Source organism: Muscardinus avellanarius (genome assembly GCF_963383645.1).
Source record: "Muscardinus avellanarius genome assembly, chromosome: 4".
NCBI classification, from domain to species: Eukaryota; Metazoa; Chordata; class Mammalia; order Rodentia; family Gliridae; genus Muscardinus; species Muscardinus avellanarius.
The window spans coordinates 48,490,417-48,504,891 of NC_137789.1; the positions used below are offsets into that span (position 1 = coordinate 48,490,417).

Consider the following 14,475-nt stretch of genomic DNA (forward strand, 5'->3'; position numbering starts at 1 on the left):
ACTGCTTTGAACCTGTGATTGTTGTGTCTCAACCTACTAAGTACTGGGATTACAGGCACATGACACATCTGTCTTTTATGCATTATTTTAAGTATTATTTATGCAGGATTGGGGCCTTTCAGGATGCCTTAGTCAAATACAATAGCACTCTCTACACTGACATAGACCTGTAATAATTTCCATCATTTCAAGCTCTTTTGAGCTAGAAATTTAGAAATGAAAGGTTCATTAATCCTCTGGTGTCTTCTACTTTCTTTAAACTTCACATTTTTAGGTTTATTCTATTAAACACAGTTGATATGCAGCTGTTAGAAGCAATTATGAGAGTTCAAGGATAGCCTGTGGCCCAACACAAAGGACAGTTGTTCATCAAGTGTTCATTGTGTGGTGATAAATCACAGCCTAAGTTTCCAAGAGCTAACTATGGAAGAAAACCAAAAGTGTGGGTGAAGAGGGGGAGCAGAAGCTTTTTCAGAGTCTCCTCTCAGGTGGCAAGTAACTGATTCTAAAAAGGGAGAATTCATTTTCTTTCCGGAAAATCTAAACAAAAGAAACAACTGAAGAGGCATCATTTTCTCATTAGGAAAACATGAAATCAGTTTTGTTCTGCTTCAAGTCATTCAGTCATCTTCTGCTCAAAGCTGAAGAGTTGGGTTGTTGATTTCTCAAGCTAATTGTTACACTTTGCCATTTGGTATGGAATCATCCAACACAGTGAAAATAGAAAGTTTGTAATATGAAGGATGACGCACAGATCCACTCAAGGGTGCACCCCTGGGATCTTCAGCTGCACCCACTCAGAAGATCCTGGAATTATAGGCTTTTTTTTGGTTAGAATTTGTCAGTGCTCACTTATTTTGACACTGTAAACACATAGTTGAAAAATTCCTCAATTTTCTGAAGATGTCCTAATAATTATTTATCTTTTAATTTGTTTAGAAAAATCCATCCTACAGAGTGGTTTATTATCAGCCTGTTCAAATAGCTCACTGTGTGGGTTTTGCCTAATTTAAGACACAAAAGTTAAATATGTTGCAAAACTGAGTCTTGCCAAGCCCTTCTCTGGCTTGCAAAGTATGATGATAGCTCTAGAATGTACTGCTGGTAGGCTAGAATTATTTTGATGTTGACTTTACAATTTTCTAATGTAGATTTCTTTAGCATTAGTGTCTTTACTTATATAGCTCAGATAACATCACTATTTTTTCTCAGGGATACCTACCAGTGACCTTGGTTTTAAAAGTCTTTCCTATCACCTGACTTTCTCTATTTTCTCAAATAATTAGGCTTAATAAATTCTTACATCTCTCCAGTATATCCATATTTGCTTAGACTGTAATATTTTTTTTTCCAAATTACTTACACTCATCTACAGGGCAAGTCTAAATGTTATAGAGAACTCTCTAAAGTGGGTTTTCATCATTCTGTCCACACTTAATCTTTTACTCTTCTGAAACTACTGCCAATTTATATTCTCTTCTCTGTGATATTTATTACTTTGTACTATGCAGTGTAGTTTTGTTGTCCATGTCATATTCCTGTTATAGACTTTAGCTTCCTGAAGGATTGGCATTGTGTCAGTATGGGGAATGGCCTAGGAAGATTTGAGAAAGCTTTGATTATTAATATATTTCAAAAGAAAATAATTGGTATATTTCAAAATAGTTGTGTCAAAATGGAGGCAGACATGGATAAAGAAAGGACTTGGTTTCGGCCTAAAAACAGGCAGCTATTCCAGTGTAAATCAACCTAGCTCAAAGTACTTAACAAGTCAATAGAGGAGAGCTAGGGCTTCCTCTTTCTAAAGACAGATCTACATGAGGAGCTAGGGGGGATGGGGCAGGGTTTGACCTTGCCCTCCATGAAAGGAGACACCTCACCACACCTTGCTAGGGGAGGTACCTTACAGGGACGTTCACTACGTCAGAGTCACGCAAACAAGATGGAGGTCATGGATATAAAAGGCCGAGTCCACGTGTAAGCCCTTTGGTGTACTCATTCGAGTCATCCCCTCATGCCATCTTGGCATGGGGCTGTATTTCTATTTTCTGTATTTCTATCTTTCTAATAAACTTTTTAAAATCTTCAGCAGCTGTCCAAGCGATGAATACTTATTCTTATCTTAGGACAAGAATCCATGGTTTTTCTGTTTGTCTGTTTGTGTGGTGGTGGTGGGGGGGATTACTTCTCCCCATGCACATTTCCTCCCCCGCAACAGGCATCATGTTAAATGTGTTTTAGTATCACACAGACTATCTCTACATACTAAAGTGTCAGTAAGAATTTGTTTTACAAATGACAGAAAAAGCAAAAGCAAATGGTCTTCTAAGAGGCAAATAAAGCAAGCACATAAAAGGAGGACTTCACTACTTCTTTTAAATCTATTAATTTTCACTTTTAGTTTTTGCCAGTATAAGTACAAAAACCCTCAACTGCATTTTCATAAACACAGAGTCACTAAAGAGACATTGTATGAAAACACGGAGTTGCCTTTCTTGGCGGGTTTGCTCCTCGGTGGTTTCCATGGCACATTCCAAGGAATTCTGGAGAGACTGCAGCTGATTCAGGGTTTCCTTCAATAAAAATCGAGTGACAAATTGTTCCAAATTGGAGGCTTCTTGGTAGTCCTACAGGCAACAAAACAAATGCAATTAGAAGTATGGTAGGAAAACAAATCACCAAGAATTGTTCTTCCTCCATGTACCCTTCAATCACAGACTAGTCCTAGAAAGGAAGAGAGCAGAGAAGAGAAAAGATGTACGGGCCCAGGAGTCTGCCCTGGAGCTCTATCCACCTGCCAGAAGTTGAGTGAGAAAGTTGCAGAAATGACTGAAATATATCACTTCTCATTGTTTCCTGCGGTGACATTAGGAAAATGGAAAAACAGCAGAATTATGGAATAGACATCTGCTTAAAAGAAAATCTAGGGAAAAAGAGGTTGAAGCATGACTAACTCAGGGCTTGGTCTGTGTTTCAAAATGATGACCATACCACCATATATTTTCTCTATTACCAACTAAATGCAGTCACGTTTCAGCAATTGGCTCAATTCCCTCTTAATGTCTTTATTATGCTTGATCCGTATTATGCTGAAGCTCGAAGAAAATTACTCATGGTTATTTTAAAATTTAGAAAAATGTTAGTCTTGGAATCATCAAACAGTTTACTACATCTGCTCATGTTCCTCCCTCAGTAATTTTACCTGCTGCTATCTTAGCCAGGAAAGGATCAGGCATTCCAACAGACTTAGGTCTACATGCAGATCATTACAGACTTAATCGCATTACTTGCCAAGCTCAGCTTGGAGTGGGTGAGCTGCAGATAAGACTACCTGAAACCTTCTGTAGTCTTAAGTAAAAGTCAGGTTGGCAAGACTTAAATGGCATCAGAACCACTTTTTCAGGTCATAGAACCAGCCAAGTAAATCTGACTTTCTAGAATCATGGGTAGAAAAGGTATGTTTGAGTTCACCCAAGGGAAGGATTTGTTTTGCTCTTTTTTCATGGTTGTAAATACAAAACTGAAAGAAATGATGGTGACAAGATAGTGCCATGAGTCATGGTGTTCTGGGGAATCATAGGGCACAACTGTAAACCCAAACAAAATTCAGTGATTTAACCTTTCCAGGTCTCAGCTTTCTCTCTTATAAGTCAGGCTAACTCTGGCATACATTCCAACTTAAAAAGTAGCCTGTTCCACTATCAACTCTTAATTATAAAAAGTTAAAGTATGACCTCATAATAGAAATTATTTTAGAATATTTTCTGTCATAGTAATGTAATGTCATAAAAATCTTATTTCTCTCCCAATTTTAAATACAAAAAGAACTTTAATTTTTGGCCTCTTTTTATGTCTTTTTAGGTGAAAAACATAGGACATTTCTATTGACCATATCTAATCATCCTTAAAAAATTACAAATTGGAATGTCTTTAAACTCCATTTAAGAAAATAGCTACAAAATAAAACATTATGTGCCAACAATAATCAAAAGTATTTTTTGCGATACCAGAGACTGGACCCAGGGGGCATTCTATCTATTAATTACAACTCCAGCCCTATTTTTTATTCTTTATGTTGAAACAAGGTTTCACTAAGTTGTGGAGGGCCTCACTAAGTAGCTCAGGCTGGCTGCGAAACTGCAATTCTCCTGTCTCAGCCTCCCAACTACTGGGATTACAAGTGTGTGCCACCATGCCGGGCTAATCATAAGGATTTTGATTAGTTTCATCCAGTTAAAATATGTAAAATACTTAATTTGATTTCATAGTTTTCTATTTATTGGCAATGAAAACTTGAAAGATTACTTCTCAGTATGTATTATCAAGGAAGGATTTACTTTGAGAGAGAAAAAGAGCTGTGCTTGATTCCTTCCTCACAGTGACTTCTATTTTGCTGCCGCACATTTTTAAAATAAAATTTATTAAAAGGAAGGCAAAACATAATTGCATACTCAGAGATCATGCCAGCTACATTTGCTTCTCAGTATACACTCTGACTAATCCCAGGCAAATGATAAAACATTTTATACTTATTTGTAGACAGCACTGGAAAATGAATGAAGCACACATTGAGCAGTGAAGCATAGTGTTGGCCTTATTGTTTTCATTTAAGTGTTAAATATCTGTCATTGTCATGTCAGAACTACAGAAAGTAGATGTTTTTCTATCATTGCAATTAGACTGAGGCTTCTTAGACTCCAAAGGTCATGCCCTATATTTTGGTTTTCCTCATGGTACAAAAAGTAGTCATTAGATACTTGATTGCTTTGCATATAAATTTACACCCTGAAAATTTATTGCATCGATGTGCTTTTACAAATAAAGATTTTGATGCAATTAAATTTAGATATTTAAGGAAAGTTAAATCAGACAACTGGCTACTCAATCATTGTTATCTCACACAAATAAAAATAATCATGATAATGTTGACACTTCTATCTCACTTGGATGAGAGTTTACTATCCCCACCAGTCACTCTCCAGACAACCAGTAGGATAGTGAAAGGGAATGGGGGAGGGAGACAGAGAAGAGAAAATAGAAGTATAGGGAAGGAAACAGACCAAAAAATTTTATCTGCATATATGAATGCATCACTATGACTCTATTATGCACAATTACAACGCACCAATAAAAAATTCTAAAATAGCCGGGTGTGGTGGCGCATGCTTGTAATCCCAGCGCTTGGGAGGCTGAGACAGGAGGATCACACAGGTTGGAAGCCAGCCTCAGCTACTGAGTGAGGGTCCCAGCAACTTGGTGAGACTCTGTTTCCAAATAAAATAGAATATGGGTCTTGGAGTGTAGCGCAGAGGTAGAAAGCCCCAGGGTTCCACCCCCAGTACCACACACACACAAAAAAAATCTAAAATAACAAGAAAAAATACTTGTTGGTTGATATATTTGACAGAAATATTGTGCCTTGACTTTGAGAAGGGTGTCAGGTGGGGACAAGGTTTTTTGGGTCAGTTATGATGAAGGTTTGATGTTATGTGTGGCCCTTGGAGATAAGGAGAAATGAAATTGTTTTCTAATATTTCTATTCCTCTTTCTGGGCTCAGCTCATGGCACTGTCTCCAAGCTTTCCCTTCCTTTGAACCATCCGGCTCTTTACAGCATTAGACAGTTTCTTTTCCTTCTGCGTGTTCGTGCACCACCTCTCCCCTATCTACAAGATTTATCATTTTATATTTAGTCTGTCATTCATTTATATTTCTCATTTTATGTCAGCTCTTTAAGGTTAAAGATTATGTCTTGTTCTGCTTCCAGAATGCTCAGAACAAAGCCTAGCTCACAGCAGCTGCCCCATCAATGCTTAAAGACTATGTGTGGAGCAGGATTCCATGTGGAGATGAAGGCACCAGAGGGAATGTCCAGGCCTGGGATCTGCTCTCTCCACTCACCAGTCACCAGCCCTTGCTGTTTGTAGACACTGCAGCCCAGCTTGCCTGCTCATGTGGACTCTGCAATAAAGGGAAATACAGCTTGGCTCTTAGCAGACTGTTTGTCCTCATTTCATTTTCTGCACCATTTGTTCATGTTCTTCCCTTCCCTTACTCTGGATCCCAAGCTTTGGGACTACAGAACCAGGAGGCATAGATCCAATCTCCCTTCCTTTCTCTCAGAAATGCGCAGATGTTCCTTCGGAAGACAGTGGCAAAAAGAAGCAGATGGGAAATTAAATAGATAACAAGCTGGAAAATGTCAAAGCCTGGCCCTTTTTATTCTCAACAAATGTGTTGGTCGTGAAGGTACAAAAAGGGATCTTTGCATTGCTGACTCCCCAGGAGATTGACGTGTTGGTGGAAGGCACATGTTCCTTTGAGCAAAGCCCAGAATCTGAGAGACTAGCAGAAATAACGTCTACTGATTGCACAAAGCACTAGCAAGTGAACGTACAGATGATACTCCAAGTCCCAATTCTGCCTCTTTTTAGACAGAGTTTTGTTCATCTCTTGAAAAGATATGGCCAAATGAAAGTAAAGGGTGTATCTCTCAGATCCCAATAACAGTCATTCAAGTCATTGATAATTGTCAATTTCATGAATTACTAGGGGTAAATTGTTAACAAAATAGCATTAATATTTTCATTTTTGTGTTTGGAAAGCCAGACTGTAAACATATCAATTTGTATAATTTTTCGTAGAGCTAGAATAGGACTGGCATTCATTCATGTAAAAATTCTAACATCAGAAGTATGATACTTTAAAAATCACTCAGGATTTTTAGGGGGACTGCCTTTGCATCTTAAATGTCGAATCACTTCTCAGTAAGCAAGCTCTGCGGATCTGTTTGATGGACGAGTAGAGATCGTAGTTATTAACCCACCATGAATCATGAGAGTTAATTAGGAAAATCAGCATCAGACTTCTCTGTTTACATTAGTCCTATTTGAAAATTAATCAAGTCAGTGGCATCTAGTTTCAGTATCTTCTTGTTTAGAAGGTTAGCTACAATCACATTTAGCAGGGGGTACTGCTTCTAAGTATCTTTGATTCAGGCTCTTGCAGCTGGGGCCATTCTTCTGTGATACATCTGTGCTATCTCCCATAACAAGAAAAAACCACCCAGAAGAGATAGGTTGTCTTTTTCTCTTTTTCTACTCTTCCTAAGACTACTACTTTTTAAAAATACTTATTGTCTTATATACATTACCTATGTTCTACTTCTAAATATTCTTAGGCTTTTAAAAATATCACATATTTTTCTAACTAGAAGAATACTGTATCAAATTTAAGACTCACAAAATTAAAAAGTAAAGAACTGATCCATAATTAAGCATCTGAACAATGTAATCCTGGATATATATGGAAATCTTAGATGGCAAAAGAAGAGATTCAAATAACTTCAGAATACAGATTTATAAGGACTAAGAGAATTACAGGTTAGTGAGAGAGAGGAGACTGAGTTATAATTGTGGAATAAACATTATAAACAATGAATAGACTGAAATAATTTCTGAGTCCTATATGAGCAGGTTATCCTATAGGTTAAAGTCAGAGAGTACTTTAGAGATGAGTTACATTACTTAAAACCTTTACATTAATATGCTCCATTGTAAAAGTCTCATCTTAAAGGCCTTAGGAATCTCTTTGCGGAAGCTTCTGATTTTTCTACTGATCTATCTCATACCAGAGCATATGACCCCTGGCTATCTTTGTTTGAAGAGTGACCTCATTCTGTTGGGAAGTCATCCTTTTTAAACAAGTGGAGTTTTAGGAGAATTTACATGGGCATAAGGATGAGGACATCTGCATTTACACAACCATCCAAACTTGGAAACTAACAGCTAACAGATTGGCTGGGCAGGGTGGCACACATCTGTAATCCCAGTACTCTGAAGGGTTGCAGGGGCAAAGGCAGCAGCAGCAATTTAGGGAGACCCTAAGTAACTTAGCTAGACACTGTTTCCTAAATAAATAAATAAATAAATAAATAAATAAATGAAGAAGGCTGGGAACTGGAGCTGTAGCTCAGAGGTAGAATGCCTCTGGGTTGAATAACCAGTAACACACACACACACACACACACACACACACACACACACACACACACGAAAGCCCAGATCATATTTACAGGCATTTAATAATAGTTCAGTGGTTAAGAATCTTGGTCTGAAGATGGTCACAGCTAAGTTCTGATCTGTACCTGTGCCACTTGATAGCTATGTGCACCAAGAAAAGTGTTCAATCCTTCAAAGTCCCTGTTTTCCTAACTGGAAATATGAATAATTATGATAAGCTTACTTTGAGGATTAAGTGAAATATGGCATGTAAAGTGCACAGCTTGGTGTCTACCTCATAGTTTTTGATAAATAATTCATTACTGTCATTAACATGGAGAAGAAAGGATTTTACAAAGCATAATGAATAGATCATTACCTCAAAATTCACAAGACCTGGGTTTGTCTGCTGTGACAATGGGTTACAATGGAATTACTGCTAGGATAAATGTCAAGTTGGTGTTCATTATATGATAGGTTTTCCACGGAAACTAACTTTCCTGAGTTCTTTTAACATATGGTTTCTACTATATGTTTTGCTGCTTTGATGTCTAAAAAATGTATACCTTTTATGTACATATTTATTTCCTATATTGAAGCTGTGACTTCTAGAGCTTAGACTTTGATGAGTATCAAGTTTAAAAGGTAAAGTTCAACAGAAAAGTTAATCAAAATATTTTGCCATTTTGATTTCTTTTTTTTTTTTTTTTGGTGGTACTGGGGTTCCTGGAAACCCTTCTACCTCCGGGCTAAACTCCCAGACCTATTTTATATTTTTATTTGGAAACAAGGTCTCTTAAGCCAGCGAGACTGGCTTCAAACCTCCTCAATCCTCCTGTCTCCGCCTCCCAAGCACGGGGATTACAAGCATGCACCACGATGCCCAGGGCACCATTTTGATTTATCAAGGATCAGGCACAGGATACAACTTACAAATCTAAACCATACTTCTTGCAATATCCCTTTATCTCTTCTGAATGATGACCTCTATATCTTCTCACAGAACACTTCATCTTCTAGAATGTTTCTAAAATTCGCTCACTCTCTGGTTTTACTTCTCTTTCTTCTCCCCCCCCCCCAGATCACTAGATGTATATTGGATAAGATTTCTTCCTTTCTGATAACTTTTGTGTTAGTTCAGCTTTATTCATATAGGTCCAGTCCTTTTTCTGTATCACATAAGTGTAAAAACCAGAAAAATAAGGAGAATTTGGGGAAGATTCGCATATTGATATAATAGTTTCTAAAACCCTAGAATCTACATATAAGAATGTACAACAATTAGAAAAAAGCACAACAACAACAACAACAACAACAACAACAACAACAACAAACTCCAAGAGAAAACAAAAACCAAAAAACAAGATCAGGCATTATCATCAAAGTCAAGTTACAAGTGAGTCAGGATAAAATCACTGACTGTCACAAGATCTGCATTGCCTGGTATCACTGGAAGAAATAAAGAGAAGCAATGGGATATGTCAGTCCTGAGAGCAAGAATACTCAGCGCAGTCAACACATATTTACTGGAATAATGGCCTCTAATTTGAGAACAGCGGCTGAAACTGGGAAGTATTTTAGCCTAAAATGGGAGACAATAAAAATGGAAGTGTGCCAAAATCCTAGTGAGGCCTAAGGGGGCTGAACCATGTGGGCTTTATGAACTCTTGAAATCAGCCACCCCAAACACTGGTGTGTCTGCAGGGGCCTGCACTGAGGAGGATCTGCTGGGAGTGGAATCAAATTGAGTAGAAAAAAGTCTCAGAGACAAAGACAAGAAGATTCAGATGGAAAATGGGAGGGAGGAACACAGCTGAGACATCTCAAAAGGAGAGCCACCATATATTTAGTACAACCACCTAAGAAAAGGCTTTGTGAAAAACAAGTCTTAACAAAGCCATTTTAAAAAATTTGGGAAAGATATATGTTTTAAAGCAATGAACATCTGAAACTTAAACAAGTTAAATTTAGGAAATTTTACCTGTGGTAAGAAAAACGGAAATAAGGAACAGAATGACCATACCAGAAAAAGAGTACAAATCAGATCAAAGTGTAATCAAGTACTAATAAGTGAGCTAAAAGACCTTACAGAAATTCAAGAAATGAAAAAAAAAAGTGTATCAAATTTGGGTTAACTCAAAAAGAAAGTGATAGAATTCAGAAAACAGAGGAAAAATATTTCTGAAGTCAAGTCTAAGTTAAAAGGAACACAAAGACAAATAAACATATACAGCATCTTAATAGGAGAAGATAAGAGCTGGGCATGGTGGTGCACTCTTGTAATCCCAGCCTTTGGGAGTCTGAGATAAGAGGATCATGATTCATGGACAGCCTCAGCTACTTAGTAAGGCTCTTTGCAACTCAGTGAGACCCTGTTTCAAAATAAAGAATAAAAAAGAGAGCTGGGAGTGTAGCTCAGAAGTAGAATGCCCCTGGGTTCCATTCCTAGTACTGCAAAAAAAAAAAAAAAAAAAGGAGATAAAACTGAGAAAAGGTTTAAAAAAAAAACAGTAAAGAAAAAAAACAAAAGGAACTTGAGAAGTGACGAATACTGAAGATAAAGAATATTCAACTTATTGATGATAGAATTCCTAAATATATATATAAAACCCACAGAGAAACAGAAGTAACACTAGAATCTATCATTCAAGAATGTTTTCCTGAAATAAAAAGTTAGCAATTAAATATTGAAGCATATCACATATATAGAAAAATCAACTCAGCCAATATAGCAAGATAAATATCACTATACTAAAATCTCCACAGAAGTTACTAGAGTATTACTATATATTTACTATCTCTAATATCTCCCATATACTACCTTACCAAATTCATACTCTCATTCTATTTGATATTATGTGTGGCTTTACCCTATTCTTGCATTAATGATTTCACTTCCATCCTCACTCAACCTTCACTGTTGAATACAGCATAGCTTGCCCTTGGATATACCTGATGACACTTAGGGACTGAGAAATTTATCAAAAGCAACAGTTACAAACTTCTGAAATCATAGAAGGAGGAATAACAAGGAAGCAATGAGCTCCCACAACACCACAATAACAGAACCTGACAACATAGGATTCCAGAGATCTCCAGGTCAATCAGGAATGTAACTAGAGAAATATTACAGGACTTCTGAAAAGACTTTAGAGAGAGTCTGAAAGAAATAAAGGACACAGTCAGTGACGTGAAGGCATCAATTCAAACTATCAACAATTGATTAGACTACATGAGGAATAGAATCTTTGTTCCAAAAAAGAATGCATAGTATATAACTTAGAAAAAAATGATTCAACAGCATGAATTGGACATTGAAAAAAATATGGACCCATTTTCAAAGAGCTAACTTAAGAATAATTGGCAGAGAAGAGGGAATAGAAGGTAAAACTAAAGGGATCAACGAACTTTTCAAAGAAATAATATCAGAAAATTTTCCAAACATAGAAAAAGAGGTACAGGAAATTTACAGAGCCCCCTTTAGACAAGATCAGAGAAAAGGTTCCCCGTACCACATAATAGTCAAACTGACCAATGTAGAAGCCAAGGAGAGAATCTTAAAGGCAGCAAAAACAAAAGACAAACCAATTAGAATCACTCCAGACTTCCCAAACCAAGTCATGAAAGCCAGAAGGGCCTGGAGTAACATATTCCAAACTCTAAAATAAAACAACTTGCAGCCAAAAAATTTTTACCAGCAAAACTATCTCTCATATTAGATGGATAAATAAAAATCTTTCATGACAAACAGAAGCTGAAGGAATTTATGTCTTCAAAACAAACACTAGAGAAAGTACTCAAAGAGATCAACTGCAAAGAAGAAATAAGTAATACAAGCCAGAACCAGAGAAACAAGAATTTCTATTAAGCAAACAACCAAGCAAAGAAGAACAAACACTATCTCAAACAGAAGTTAAATCTCACTATGTTAGGAATTAAAAACCATTTCTTAATAATCACACTGAACATAAATGGCCTCAACTTCTCAATAAAAAGACATAAGGTGGCAAAATGGATTTAAAATGAGAACCCATCTATCTGCTGCCTGCAAGAAACATACCTTACAAGTAAAGATAGTAACAAACTAAAGGTGAAGAGCTAGAGCAAGGTAATTCATGCCAAAAGAACTCGAAGACAAGTGGGAATAGCAACAATGATATCAGAAAAGTTAGACTCTAATGTTCATGATGTACATGAACAAACATATCAAAGTCAATCATTAAGCCAAACATGAGAAGAAGGGAGGGGAAGGGAAGGGAGAGGGAACTGGGTAAGGGCTAATTAGGTGATGTGTGCATGTATGCCTCCACCATCTTGTACTCCATTACGATGTATGGCTACAGTGCACCAATACAAATTTTAAAAAAATCAAATACAGACATAAAAGCATTATTTGACCTGAAAAAGATATATGAATTTTATATTTATTTATTTATTTGTTTATATATGTATTGTGGTACAGGGAATTGAATCCAGGTACATTCTACCTCTGACCTCACCCTCAGCTCTATTTTATTTTTTCACTACTGGGGATGGAGCCCAGGGGCATTCTATCTCTGAGCTATACCTCTAGCCCTATTTTTTATTCTTTATTTGGAAACAGAGTCTCACTGAGTTGCAAAGGGCCTCACTAAGTAGTAGCTGAGGCTGTCTTTAAACCGTGATCCTCCTGTCTCAGCCACCCAAATGCTGGGATTACAAGTGTGTGCACCACACCTGGCTAATATTTTTTTTATTTTTTATTCTTTATTTTGAAACAGAGTTTCACTAAATTGCAGAGGGCCTCACTAAATAGCTGAAGCTGGCAGCAAACCTGCGATCCTTCTTTCTCAGCTTCCCAAGTCCTGGGATTACAAGGGTACACCACCATGCCTGGTTTATATAATAAATTTTAAAAACAATTCAGTAATTCTTTGTGCACCTAGAGCAAATGACTTACAGGTTACAAACAAAAGCCAACTAGATTTTAAGATATTCCTAAAGGGCACTTCTGCATCAGAAGTATAGTAGCATATTTAAGATATTTAAAATAGAATGGATCCAAAGGTTATTTTTGCATTCAGATATTTTTATCTTAAATCTAGCTCTTTAGACTTATAATGGTGTACACTGTTCACAACTTAATACATAGAAATACTTCACTTCAAATAAATAGAACCAACAGATAAAATACAATAGAAAATAACAGAAAAATCTATAAATGTTTTATAAAAGAAATTTCTTTGAATACTAGAAAGCTCACAGCTATGAAACAAACTGAGTGATACTCTCTATGGGCCATCTGGACTCCTATTTCAATTTTTTTCCTTTTGGTACTGGGGATTGAACCCTGAAGCATTCTACCTCCAAGCTATACTTTCAGTCCTATATTATTTTTATTTTTAAACAAAGTATTCCTAGATTGATGAGAATCTCATTATTTTCTGAAGCTGTCCTCAAACCTGTGATCCTCCTGTCTCAATTACTGGCATTACAGGTGGGCACCACCATGTCTGGCTCTTGGGGTCCCACTTCAGAGAAGGAAGGCTAAACATATGTTCAAAAGTACTGTACTAATAAAGACCAAATATTTTGCCTTTTAAAATAAATACCCTCTCTCCAAATTGACAGCACTGAAGAACTCAGGTAACTCTGTTCCCATGAGCTACCCCATAAATCTACTAGAAAATGAGTTCTAGAAAACCAAAATGACTGGAGAGACTGCAACATAAGATCTTTTGAATAAGGCTTTAAGTACAAGCAAACTTTTTGTAGAGGCTTAGATAATACATATTTTAACTTTGTGAACAAGGGCCACATATCCTGTCATTGGAGTCTACCTGTATTTACAGGTTAAAATAGATGGCTGGCAGAAGTTGGCTAATGGCAATAGTGTGCTGACCTTGGATCTGGGCTTTGGGCATCAAAATTAAACAACATCAAAACAGAGACAATCAGCCAGAATGTCATTCTCAAGGAAAAAACATACATCTAGCTACTTTCTTGTCAAATAAACTGCTGGGTTCAGCTAAGAATTTGTGGCAAGAATAGAATTGGAAAGAACATGTTGAATTGTACCATAAGTAGATAATCAGTAAAGTCCAATTTGTGAGCACCTCTATGGGTTCTGCCACAGATAAATTGTGTATTGTGGGGTCACCTAAAAATTAAGAGATCCAATAGAGATAAAAAGTGGTACTACTCTAGTTTCTATGAGTGAATATCTATGCAATAAGACTATAATAAAATGCAAGAAAATGATTGCTGCAGGGATCAATTTGGGGGTTAATTTAAGAGGAAGGGGGGATCCCCACTGGGCCAGAGTGCCTGGACGAGTTTCTGGGGTGAATGGCCAGTTTGGTTTCTAGATCTCCATGGTAGTTTCAAGAGTTTTTGCCTTATAATCATTAGTATCCACATTTGTAAGTATGACTTACCTTCTTTATGTTTAATCTTACAATGGAAAGCATAAGATATATATATAGGAACTAGTCTGG

The 14,475-nt window shown here is 36.8% G+C and overlaps 1 protein-coding gene across 1 annotated transcript in view; it reads right to left on the bottom strand.

Moving 5' to 3' along the window:
- Positions 1-14,475, bottom strand: part of NECAB1 (N-terminal EF-hand calcium binding protein 1) — a gene marked incomplete at both ends in the record, with an annotated part of 166,946 nt that overhangs the window by 40,105 nt on the left and 112,366 nt on the right. Inside the window, one exon of the mRNA XM_080693743.1 lies at positions 2,491-2,627. Coding sequence (XP_080549869.1) covers positions 2,491-2,627 — 137 coding nt within the window. The remainder of the gene's footprint in view (positions 1-2,490; positions 2,628-14,475) is intronic.